This window comes from Heloderma suspectum, chromosome 8, assembly GCF_057233095.1.
Source record: "Heloderma suspectum isolate Gila_16-S chromosome 8, 16-S_ref, whole genome shotgun sequence".
Lineage (NCBI taxonomy): Eukaryota > Metazoa > Chordata > Lepidosauria > Squamata > Helodermatidae > Heloderma > Heloderma suspectum.
In genome coordinates this window covers 46740530-46752123 of record NC_139465.1, presented here as the reverse complement: position 1 = coordinate 46752123, position 11594 = coordinate 46740530, and the positions used below count along the sequence as shown (strand labels likewise).

Below are 11594 nucleotides of genomic sequence, written 5' to 3'. Positions count from 1 at the left end.
CGGGGCCCCGCCCGTCATTGGGCAGGGCTTCACTCGCGCAGGCGGCCCGAAGTCCCCGCCCCTCATGGCCTTGCGTCCGCCGCGGGGCAAGACGGGAAGAGTAAGGCCGCGACGTGAGCGCGCGACTCCGGTCGCCATTTTGTTTTGGAACCAGCGGAGGAGGTAACCAGAGACGCGCGAGCGGCTCCAGCCAGGCGCCCGACCCGGCCCCGAGACCCCCGACCCGCTCGAGGTGAGGACAGCGCCCTGCGCGCTGGGCCGGAGGGGAGGGGAGGCCGGCCGGCCGGCGCGGGCGGAAATGCCCGGGAGCCGGAACGGGGCGGGCGGGAAGCGACGCACGGGCGGCGGCGGCGGCGGCCTCCGTCCCTCTCTCTGCCGCCGCCGCCGCCGCCGAAGCGCCGAGCGGGGCCTCGCTCCGCTCCTCCAGCACGTGCTGCCCTGAGGGCGCGGAGGCCGCCGCTCCTCGTCCTCATCTCCGAGCGGTCCCGGGAAGTAAACAAAAGCCGTAGGTGGGCCGCTGTCTTTCCCCCTCGGAGCGGGCGGCGGCCTGCCGGGGGAGCGCGTCCCGACTCGGCCGTGAGGGGCCTTCCGGGCCCCGCCGCTCCCTGTGCCTCGCTTGCTTCCCGGCGCAAGCCGGAAGTAGCTCGGGCCAGTCGGAGTTCTTCTCGTGGGGGTGTCCGAGGCGGGTGTCGGGAAAGGTAGTCGCACAGCCGAAGCCTCCCTTCGGTGGGGCAGGAGGAGCAGCAGCGGCAGGCGCCTCCAGGCACGCGCGGGCTCCTTCAGCGGTTTCAGGGCACGGGGGGGGGGGCGCTTTTTCTTAGAGACGATCAGAGCCTGACACGACGGAGACTTCTTATATTATGTTCGTTATTTGCTTCTCTGATGCATGACAGGGTTGTATCTGTTTCAGAAACCCATGAAGGAGAGGCTCTTTTTTAGCGGTGGGGAAGGAAAGTAGATACGGCAAGGTACTTTTGCTCAGCTCTTTCATTTGGGCCTTATTTCTTGCAAAAGGCTGTTGTCTGATGCTAGTTTGGCCGGGTTACTTTCTACAGTTAAGTCATGTAGTTGAACGTAACCTGGAGAAAGCCTTCCTTGCATTTTCTCATATTCAGGGACTGAAACAATTGTTTCCCAACTTCTCCTTCTGGTCTGCATGGCTGCTTCTTTCTAGGATTGGAGTGACATTTCTCCCTCCCATCTTGGACCTCTAGTTGGTGGTAAGAACATAAGGATGGCACTGCTGGATTGATCTGTAATTCTCTGTGACTACCCAGACGAGACAAAAAAATAATAAAATCAAATACATTCCTGGATTCTACTAATTAGGGAGATACTGTATCTGGGTATGGAGGATCCATTTTTGTTTCAAAATTATTTTTTTTAATCCACTTCTGTGAACTTGTCTGAATGTATCTTAAATTTATCTGTGCAAGTGTCCATTGTCATGTTTTGTGCCAGTGAATTATATTTCATGAAGAAATAATTCCTTCTCTTTATCTGCCAGTTGAATTGCTTGTCTGAGGTCCCCATGTTCTAGTATTCTAATGTTGTGGAGCTCATGTAACTGGCAAGCTGTGCATCAAGTCGCTGGTTCACTTCTCACCTCTGCCATGAGTTTGGCCTTGGGTTCGACAGTTCGTTTAGTCCCAGCACCTCATCTGCGGATACTGCAATAATATTGGTTTATCTTGCAGTGCAGTTGTAAGGTTTACTGATAAGTATTAATGTGGTTTATACTTTTTAAAAACCTTCACTGCTGTCTCTTTCTAAGCTAAAAAGCTGCAAGCTCTTGCCTTTCACTGTAGTGAAGGTGCTCCAACCTACTTATTTGTTTCTCTACATTTTAAAACATTTGACTAGAAGTGCTCGCAATGTTCTGAATGTAGGTATGCCATAAATATCATGGCAATTCAGTCTTTTCTAATAGTTTTTTTTTCATTGAATAAGCCTGTTCCACTGCTTCAGCACTCTGAGCTGATATTTTTGGGGTGCAATCCTATGAATGTTTAAGCAGAAAAAAGTTCTACAACTCCCAGCATCCATCTAGCCAGGCACACTGTAGGACTTCTTTCTGTCTAAACATACATAGGATTGTGCCTTTAGTGACATTCCTAGTGTGACCCCTATTTGGATCCTTTTCTTGGCCAGTCCGGATCAATTTAGACCTCATTAAGAAATCTGTTCACCAAGGTCAAGTATCCCAAGATGTGTGATGGGAAAGGATGCTTAGCAGTTCACATTCCCTCTTTCGGTGCTTGCTTGTGCTGCAGTTCTGAGATAGATAGGCTGTTCTTTATCTTTTTCAAATCTCTATGCAAGTAAGATAAGGCACAAGCCTGCTGCATATGCCAGGGAATGTGAGGCAGTGGGCTTGGGATGAATACTAATAGAAACTGGCTAGCTTAAGCCAAGCTTATTTGTGGACTCCTGCTCATCAGCATATATGTGAATGCAGAATTTATTTTCTTAATGAGTGCAACTTTGTGTGTACATTCAATCCCATTTGCTATTTCGTTGTCCATCCACTTGGAGAGATACTTTTGGAGCTCTTCACTTTGCTTGGAATTTCTACAATTCTGAATATTTTAAAAATTATAAGATGTTTATGTCCAGTTTCTGCAAATTCAGTTGAGTTGCCCATTGGTGTCTTCTATCTATCTTGGCTATCTTGTTACTTATGTTGAAATACAGATTGTGGATAAGTTAAATAGCATCACTTCCATCGCTTAATGGAACCCGTTGTTTGATTTTCTCCATTGTCAAAAATAACTTTGTATTTCTACTCTCTGTCTCTTCTCTTTAACCATTTACTGTCTCAAAAGATAAATACCCTCATAACATGCTTTCTGATGTGTTGGACGTCATCAAAAGTTGATTGAAAATTCAAGTATGCATTGTCTCCCCTATTTACATGTTTGGTACACTTAAATAATTTTAAATTTTTGAGGGGGTAAGACTTCTTCCTCAAAGTTGTTTTAAAAGTTGAACAATTCTAGCTTTAACTATTCTTTCTGCCAATTTGTTTGGGGTGGATGTTAGGCTTACAAGTCTAACTTAAGGGTCCCTATGTGATCCTTTAAAATATGTTAAATTAGCTACTTTGTAATTGTTGGTAGGGAGGTAGACTTCAGTGCTAAGTTAAACATTTTAGTTTGTTCATTTATTACATTTCTATATCACCCAATAGCTGAAGTTCTCTGGGTGGTGTACAAAAATTAAAAACACAAAGTAAAGAATAAGAACAGTACACACTATAAAAGCTTAAAAGTACATTATAAAAATACAACCAAAATAAAACTTAGCAGCAATGCAGACATTTAAAATACACTAACACATTTAAAACAGTAGAGCTAAAAGCCTCCAACACTAAAATGCTGGGAAAATAAAAAAGTTTTCACCCAGCGCTTGAAAGAGTGCAATGCAGGTGCCAGGTGACCCTCTCTAGGGAGCTCTTTCTACAGCTGGGGTACCACAGCAGAGAAGGTTCTCTTCCTGGTAGCCACCCGCCTCACTTCCTTTGGCAGGGGTTCCCAGAGAAGGACGCTTGAAGATGATCTTGGGGTCTGGGCAGGTATGTATGGGGAGAGACAATCCCTGCTAGTGTGATAGCCCTGCTAGTTGTTTGGCAATCCTGCTAATTTGTTGGCTCAATGTAGTTTATCACTATATATTATTGCAAAAATACTGTCCTGCCCTTTTCCAGTTTTTGCCTTGACTACTGCAATTTTTTCCTTTTTGGTCCAGGGAAAATAGGAAGCTGCCTCATATCAGGACAGACTGTTTTTTTCCTTTTAACTCACTATTGTCTTCTCAGACTGGCAACAGCTCAACAGGGTCTCAGACAGGCATCTTTTAACACAACCTGTGATTTGTTTCTTTTTTAACAGGAATTGCCAGGGGTTGAGACTGGAACCTATTTCATGCAAAACATGTGCTCTACCACGGAGTTGTGGTCCCGCTGAAGATACTCCATTGTCTCACCTTGGTCTGGTCATGTTTATCCAGCACTCAGCTACCAAAAATATTTGCTGCTCTTGTTGCTTTGATCACATGATGCCTCTCCTTAAATTCCTACACTGCCTTTCTGTCCCTGGGTTGTTTAGTGCATTGGAAGTGGTTGAGCCAGTATACTTGCTTGCTCCTGAACAGCCCATGGTTAAGAAACTGTGAGTTGATTCATCATGTGAACCGGGTCAGTGACTGCTGTATAGCAATGGCTGCTTTGTATGCTGTTGTGAAAACTTCAGGCAGCTTAGTGGCAGAAAGCTATTTGGAAATATTTTAATTTAAATAACATGTAGCCCTGCTGGAGGATGAGCTTACCTGTGAGAGAATAGATATGCCTAAAAAAGTGCAGTGTGGCATGTGGAATCCAGCAGATAATCCCCTTCTGGACCAGTGAAGATGCTCAGTGGATCTTTGTGCAGGCGAGGTGGACCTATGTACTCTTTTGTCAAATGTTATGCTGACCCACTGAATTGTACAGATTATATTTTATGGTTTGGTCAGAGTGCAGTTTGGACAATGGCTTTGTACTTGTGCTGATGCAGGGTCTCCCAGAAATTCAGAAAGTGATTCTGAAATATAAGCAGTAAGTAATATAAGAAATATAAGCAACTTCACTTATGGTGGTAAGAAAAGGTTTGTGAACCCCTTAGGATTGTCACATATTTCCAACCTAAAATGTCATTAGATCTTAATCTGACCCCATAATCCCAATAGATAACCTGATTAAAGAAATGATACATGATTTGTTTAACATTTGTTAACATTCTTCAACATGTATTTATCCACAACTGATTCCACATTTAATATCCATGTAGAATCATAGAATAGTAGGGTTGGAAGGGGCCTACAAGGCCATCGAGTCCAACCCCCTGCTCAATGCAGGAATCCAAGTCAGAGCATCCCTGACAGATGGCTGTCCAGCCTGTGTGAAAAGTATGTGAACCTTTTGATTCAGTACCTGGTGGTACCCCCTTGAGCAGCAATGGCTTCGAGTAAGTGTTCCCTGTAATTGTTGGTCAGTCTCTCACATTGGTTTTGAGGAATTTTGGCCCATTTCTCCTTACAGAACTGCTTCAACTCTGTGACATTTGAGGGCTTCCTTGTATGAACAGCTTGCTTCAAGTCCTGCCACAACATTTCGCTGGGGTTTTGGTCTGGACTTTGACTAGGCCATACTAAAACATGGAATTTCTTCTTCCGCATCCATTCTTTTGCAGATCTGCTTGTATGTTTAGGATCATTGTCATGTTGCATGATCCATTTTTGGTTCAGCTTATGGATGGATGGCCTGACATTCTCCTTGAGAATCTTCTGATACACTGCACAATTCATGGTTGGGTCAATGATGGCAAGCTGTCAAGGGCCTGAGGCAGCAAAGCAGGCCCAAACCATCACATTCCCACCAAGACAGTTGGGATGAGGTTCTTCTATTCGAACTCAGTATTTGTTTTTCACCAACTATAGTGTTTCTCACGGAGGCCCAAAATTTCTACCTTGGACTAGTCTGTCTGGATAACATTGTACCAGAAGTCTTGGGGAGCCTCTGTGTGGTCTTTAGCAAACTTCAGATGGCCAGCAATGTTCTTTTTAGAGAGCAGTGGTTTCCTCCTGGCCATCTTCCCATGAACACCATTCTTGTTCTATCTTTTTCTGATTGTTGAGTCATGAACACTCACATTAGCCAAGGGGAGAGTGGCCTGCAGATCTTGGATGTTACTCTGGGGTTCTTTTTGACTTCCTGGATGACACGTCGTTTTGTGCTTGGGAGAGATTTTGGTAGGATGACTGCTCCTGGATAGAGTGACTGTAGTTGCGAACCTTCTCCATTTATAGACTATCTGTTTTCACAGTGGATTAGTGGAGCCCCAAATCCTTAGAAATGGCTTTGTAACCCTTTCTAGACTGATGAGCAGCAATAATTGCTTTTCTGAGGTCCTCAGAGATGTCTTTTGATCATTTTATTGTTTTATTTATTTCATTTCTATACTGTTTTTCCATGCAACCGTATGGTGAAGACCAAACTCAAAAAGTTTCTGATCCTTTTATAGGGTGGGGCCTCCCAAACTCACCCCTGAAGATCTAATTACTTAAACACCTGATTCTAATTATTCCCTTTAAGTGAGCTGATGCAACCAGAGGTTCACTTACTTTTGCACATACCTTGACTCTTAAGTACTCACTGTTTACCTAATTTATACATCGTTTTATTTCACAAGACATGAAGTGGTTAATAAAAACCCTGTTGGGAATTTAGAAAAGACTGGTTTTGATTGACAAAGGCTATCATGATACAACTATGGAATTTCCATAATTATCAGTGGGGTTCAAAAATGTTTTCTTACCGCTGTAATCAAATGAGACCTAGTAAATAGACTTTGAGCTCAAGGTGTGGCTATTTGGTGTCTGCATTTTATATGGTGTGCGCCAAACAGACTGTAAGTATTTTCTACAGCTTAGCTTTCAGAAATTAATAAGGTTAAAAGGTACTTGCAGATTCTTCTTGTCAGTGAATTTTCAAAAAATGAAACTTGGAAGGTATGGTTTAATTAGAAGCTGATGTGTAACTTGGATTATAAGAACAAAAGGCAAAATTGGCAGTGATGTCAAAATTGTCTTGTAAACAGGAAACAATTTCCTTGTAGTCATTGTATGAGTTTAGAATCTGTCTAGTCCAGCATTCTGTTCACACAGTGGCCAACCAGCTGTTGATGGGAAATGCACAAGCAGAACCCTTTTGCCCATGTTCCCCAGCAACTGGTGTACATAGGTATACTGCCTCTGATACTGGAGGTAGCATAGAGTCATCAGGACTAGAATCCATTGATAGCCTTCTCCAGGAATTTGCCTTGAGATTGGCCCTGGTAGTTTAAGACAGCTTTCCCAACATGGTGTTCACCAGCTGTCTTGGACTGCAACTCTCATTGTTCCCAGCCAGCATGGCCTGGGGAAAGACTGGTTTAAGATATTTGCACTGCAAACCTAGATTGGTTCTAAACAAGGGGTCCCCAGTTGTTTGGGTCACATTTGGAATGGCAAGAGGGTGTCGTGGGCACCCACACAAAATGCCCAGACTCAAAATGCCCATTTACCAGAAGGCAAAGTGGTGAGGCTAAAAGAGAGGTAACTTGCCCCAAAGCCAAAGTATAAGGCAGAGGTGGGGGCTGAGCTCGGAAACACAGAATCACTCTTCTGAACCCAGTTTTTCTGCTCCAACACTTACTTCACAGAAGGAAACAGCTGAGGCTCAGATGTGGGGCACAGAGGCTTCCTTGGGAATACATATGGCATTGGAGGTTATTTTTGGTTAATTTGTTTTCAGAGTATGGGAGGGAGCCTGGTGGGTGCCAAGAGAGGTATTTATGGCCACAGTGGAGACCCTGGGTGCCCCAGTGGAAACCCCAGTTTTAAACCAATTTCAGTGTTAGGGTTTTCCCAAGAATGCTGGCAGTTGCAATTTGGAGAGGGCCCTGAGAGTGCTTTCAGAGGGAATGACTGTTTAAACCAGTTTGTAGAATAGAGAAGCCCAGATTGGATTTTGATGCCTCTGCCTTTGTCCTCTTCTTGAGAACATCCTCATATCAAGCAATTGAAGACCTGTTGTTTCTAGTATTTCAACATTGCATTGAAAATCTATTCACAACAGTGGGAAAACGCAGAGACATTTGCAGCTGACCTCCATGTAACTTATTATCTTGTTTTTTCAGGATATTGCTATTCCCTTTTGCCAGTACAGTTCTACTTTGTGGTTTATGTGGTAGTCATATTTGTTTGCCACGGCAGCAGAGGTATAGCTCTGGCAAACATAATTGCTGCATAAAGTGTGAAGCAGGCATTAGCTCTTTTGTTCTATCCTACAGTTTCAGTTTTTACAATGGACAAACATGATTTTCATTATCACAGTGCAGACTACAGTGATTGGGTGTCTTTGGGGATGGGGGTGAGCAGCAGAGGCAAATTCCAGCTGTGTTAGGTGCACACCAGAACGTTTTGCTGCTGAGCTTTTAACATCTAGTGCTGTAGTGAACAAGGGATGTGATCTGCTATTTCAGAATGGTAAGCAAGTATGTGGCAGTCTTTGTGCATGCTTTAGTGGCCCCCACTGCTTGTGTAATGGTGATTTAGCGTTTTCAGGGCAAATTTCCCTATTGAGGCAAGTGTGATTCCAACCTTGGGGAATCTAGAATCCTTCCATTTTGATGTAGCTGCCAGTGGAGAAGCCAGAGCACAACTTCAGCTTGCTCTACTTAAGGATGGGCAACTTGTGGCCCTTGGCCTAATTTCCTGTGAGCTTTTGTCTAATTTGCTGCAGCCCTCAGCAAGAGAGCACACCTCTCGCAAGAGTGATTTGGCCTTCACTCAGTTGGGCAGGGTGGGGAGTCAAGAAAGAGAACAAGAAAGAGAAGGGGGTTGCAGAGGGAGAAGGGATGGTTCCAGTCACGTCTGGCTTTGGGCCCTGTGTACCACTGGCACGTAGCCCCTGACAGATTATTCCCCTAGGAATGTGACCATCAATAGAAAAAAGGTTCCCCACCTTTGCTGTAGTATCATAGATGTAGCAATATTTCAAGCTGTTTGTTGTAAGAGTCTGTACATTCAAATTCTTAATTATTGCTGTTCAGCTAGTTAATTACTAGTCTCGCCCAAGGATTCCAAGTTGAACACGACCTGCTTGTGACACTGCATTGGTCAAGTGTGTTATGCCAGCATGTCCATGAAGGTCAGGACACTGCTGTTCATTCTTGTTTATCACTTTCATATGGCCCTTGTTGTATATGCAGATGGCTTTAAAATCCATGTCATATTCATTATCACATTAATGCTGTGAACTAAACTGTATAGATAGGAAATTAAGTTGAGAGAGAGATACCCCAACTTCTCTTCCCCAAGTCTGATTCAAGCCCTTCGTGTTGTCACTCAAGTGCTCATGTTAAGATAGTGTTGACTTGGCAACTATTTTAATGTTTATTTTGTTCTGATTGTCTTGTTTAAATGGTTGTATTTAAGCAGCTCTGGGAGCCTTTTTGGCTGAGGAGCAGTAAAAAAAACAAACTTTGAATTAATTAATTAATTAATTAATATTTTGCATCCTGTTCATACAAAACATATTTAGGACAGAACTCTCAAAGGCAGTATTCAATGGGGCACTTATGCTCCGGCCTATTCTTTTGTGCCCTGCCAATTCCTTTGCACAAGTGGCCCCCACCACTTGTGCTGTGGCAATTTAGCACTTCGGAGGGCAACCCAAACGGAGAGGAAACATTAGTTTCTGGAAGGGGGCAGGTCGGCAGCGCTTGCACAATGGAGCCCCGCTGACCTGCCTCCTTACAGAAATAAGCATTTCTACTCATTTTGGGGTTTGCCCCCCGAAAACGCTAAATCACCATTACACAAGCAGTGGGGACCACTTCAGCAGAATTGGTGGGGTTGGCCACTCACAGAACCAAAGCGGTAGTGGGGCCCACGTGTGGACAGGCAGGATTGGATACTGCCTAAAAAAATTAGGCAGGATTGGATACTGCCTAAAAAGATTAAAATGACTGCTTACCTTTTATTCTGTGACATGGAGAGTTTATAGTGGGTTCAGAACAACAGCTGCACTGCTGATTTGGAAATGTATTAAGAATGTTGTTAGAAGTACTAGTTTTGCTGTGTGTGCATGTGTGTGTGGAGGACACATCATAATCCTATAGTTGATGTGAGTCTTGAAGGGACCAGCATCTTCAGGCAACAAGGCAGAAAAATAGCTGCCTTGAGCACCATTGCTTTGGTGGAAAGGCAGGATATAAATCAGATAAATAATAACATATGGTGCCGATCTTTAAGATTTTTCTTATTGCTTCTTTTAATGAGCATTGATCCTTTGCCTGTGTGATATTTAAATAGTAAGCTTGTTGTAGTCAGGAAAGAGCATCAGTCAAGCATTGGTACTGCTAATTCCAAACATTTCATTTAAACAACTGTGGACACACTAATTTAGCCTTCTCCAACCTGATGCCCTCCAGATGTGTTGGACTACAACTTCCAGCATCCCTTAGCCCTGTAGTCCCTATCAGTTCTCTTCCACTAAGGTTGTCCGGGCACCTTCAGTTCTCCTGCTCCCCAGCTCGGTAGGCTACTTTAGTATCAGAGCAGTGTATCAAGCTTCGGGTTTGACTCGTGTCACAATTTACCAAAAAGGCTGTCCATCACTACTATTGTTCAAATATAATTTTCTGTGGTAAAATAAACCAGTGGGAAATTTTCCACCCTACATCACTTGGTGGAAAAAGGAGGATGTCTGTAGAAATAGATTTGAAAGATCTGCCCATTGCTACCCATTATTTCTTTGGGCTAAAAAAAATCTTAATTTTGCTCTGCAGGCCTTTTGTTCTATATAGTACTTTGAGTACATGATCATTCAGTTATGCATGAACAATCACTAGCAAAGGAATTACATTGTATAAAATGGAATACAGCTTAACTTTTAAGGGAGTTGTTTGTAAATAAGTAATGTGAAACCATGTTGTCTTGTCTTGCAGGTGCCATGATTCAGAACAGAGCGAGAGTACTAGGAAAGAAGAGCTGAAGATATAGCATACATTGAGATATAGGCTAACTGGAAAAAAATTAACCTGTCTCTGAGGTGACTAAAGGGGAATAATGGTGATTTTGCGCCGGGCTCGGCCGCCTGCTTCCGCCCCAACCAGCAATGAATCTTGACTCGCTCTCGCTGGCCTTGTCTCAAATCAGCTACCTGGTGGACAATTTAACCAAGAAAAATTACCGAGCCAGCCAGCAGGAAATACAGCACGTAAGTACAGAATGCCACAAATTTTGAGGTGAAGTGGAATGGTGGAAAATGGAAAGGGTATCCACAGCTCATTTATCATTTACATTTGTTGCTTACTGGTTGTATTAGTTTAGTTTCTAGATTGATAAATCCAGGTCTTACATTATGCTTATTGAGAATTGTCATTTGTTTTGTTCAGTTTAAATTACACTGTGTCTGTTTTCTGTCTTATTTATGCTGTTTTCTGATGTGTATCTGAATGAGTTTGGATGTCCTTGGCTGAATTTGTTAGATAGACGTGTCAGAGGTACTGCTCATATCTTTTGAGATACTTAAACAGCAATGTAAGATTTTTGGTATATTTTTAAAAAAATGTAAGTCACAAAACTCAAAATATTCTAAATTGGCTCTCCAATCAATTCAGGACCGTGGCAACTTCTCCAGAAATTTTTCTGTAACGTTCCCCATTTCAGTTGTGTTTGGAAGCACCATATACTGGTCTAAAACTGCCATCGTTTCATGGCAGAGTTACTGAAGGAAATATGTGACAGCAAACTTTGCTGTTCTGGGCAAAGAAGCTAATAGAATGTTCACGTTCTCCTTTGAGGTCTCTGTCCCATCCCACATATGGGTTCCATGCCTACTTAAAACACTTGCACCATTTTGGAGCTAGATTAAGCATTTTGGTGGGAGGTCCACTGCACCTTCAGTGTGCATGCTCAAGGACTGTGGCTGCCTCTTCCTCACTCAGTACCTTCTTAACTGCAATGGGGTAGCATCAAGAGGAAGGAATTTTGCTTTGCTGTGGTTCTCT

At 43.5% G+C, this 11594-nt stretch overlaps 1 protein-coding gene across 16 annotated transcripts in view; it reads left to right on the top strand.

Moving 5' to 3' along the window:
- Positions 1 to 81: 81 nt before the first annotated feature.
- The window catches only part of CNOT1 (CCR4-NOT transcription complex subunit 1), a 122885-nt gene continuing 111372 nt past the window's right edge, over positions 82 to 11594 (top strand). For all 16 annotated transcript variants that reach the window (XM_084812378.1, XM_084812380.1, XM_084812382.1 and 13 more), the window contains exons 1-2: positions 82 to 232; positions 10530 to 10801. In XM_084812378.1, the coding sequence (XP_084668504.1) occupies positions 10700 to 10801 (102 nt within the window). In that variant the 5' untranslated portion in view covers positions 82 to 232; positions 10530 to 10699. The remainder of the gene's footprint in view (positions 233 to 10529; positions 10802 to 11594) is intronic.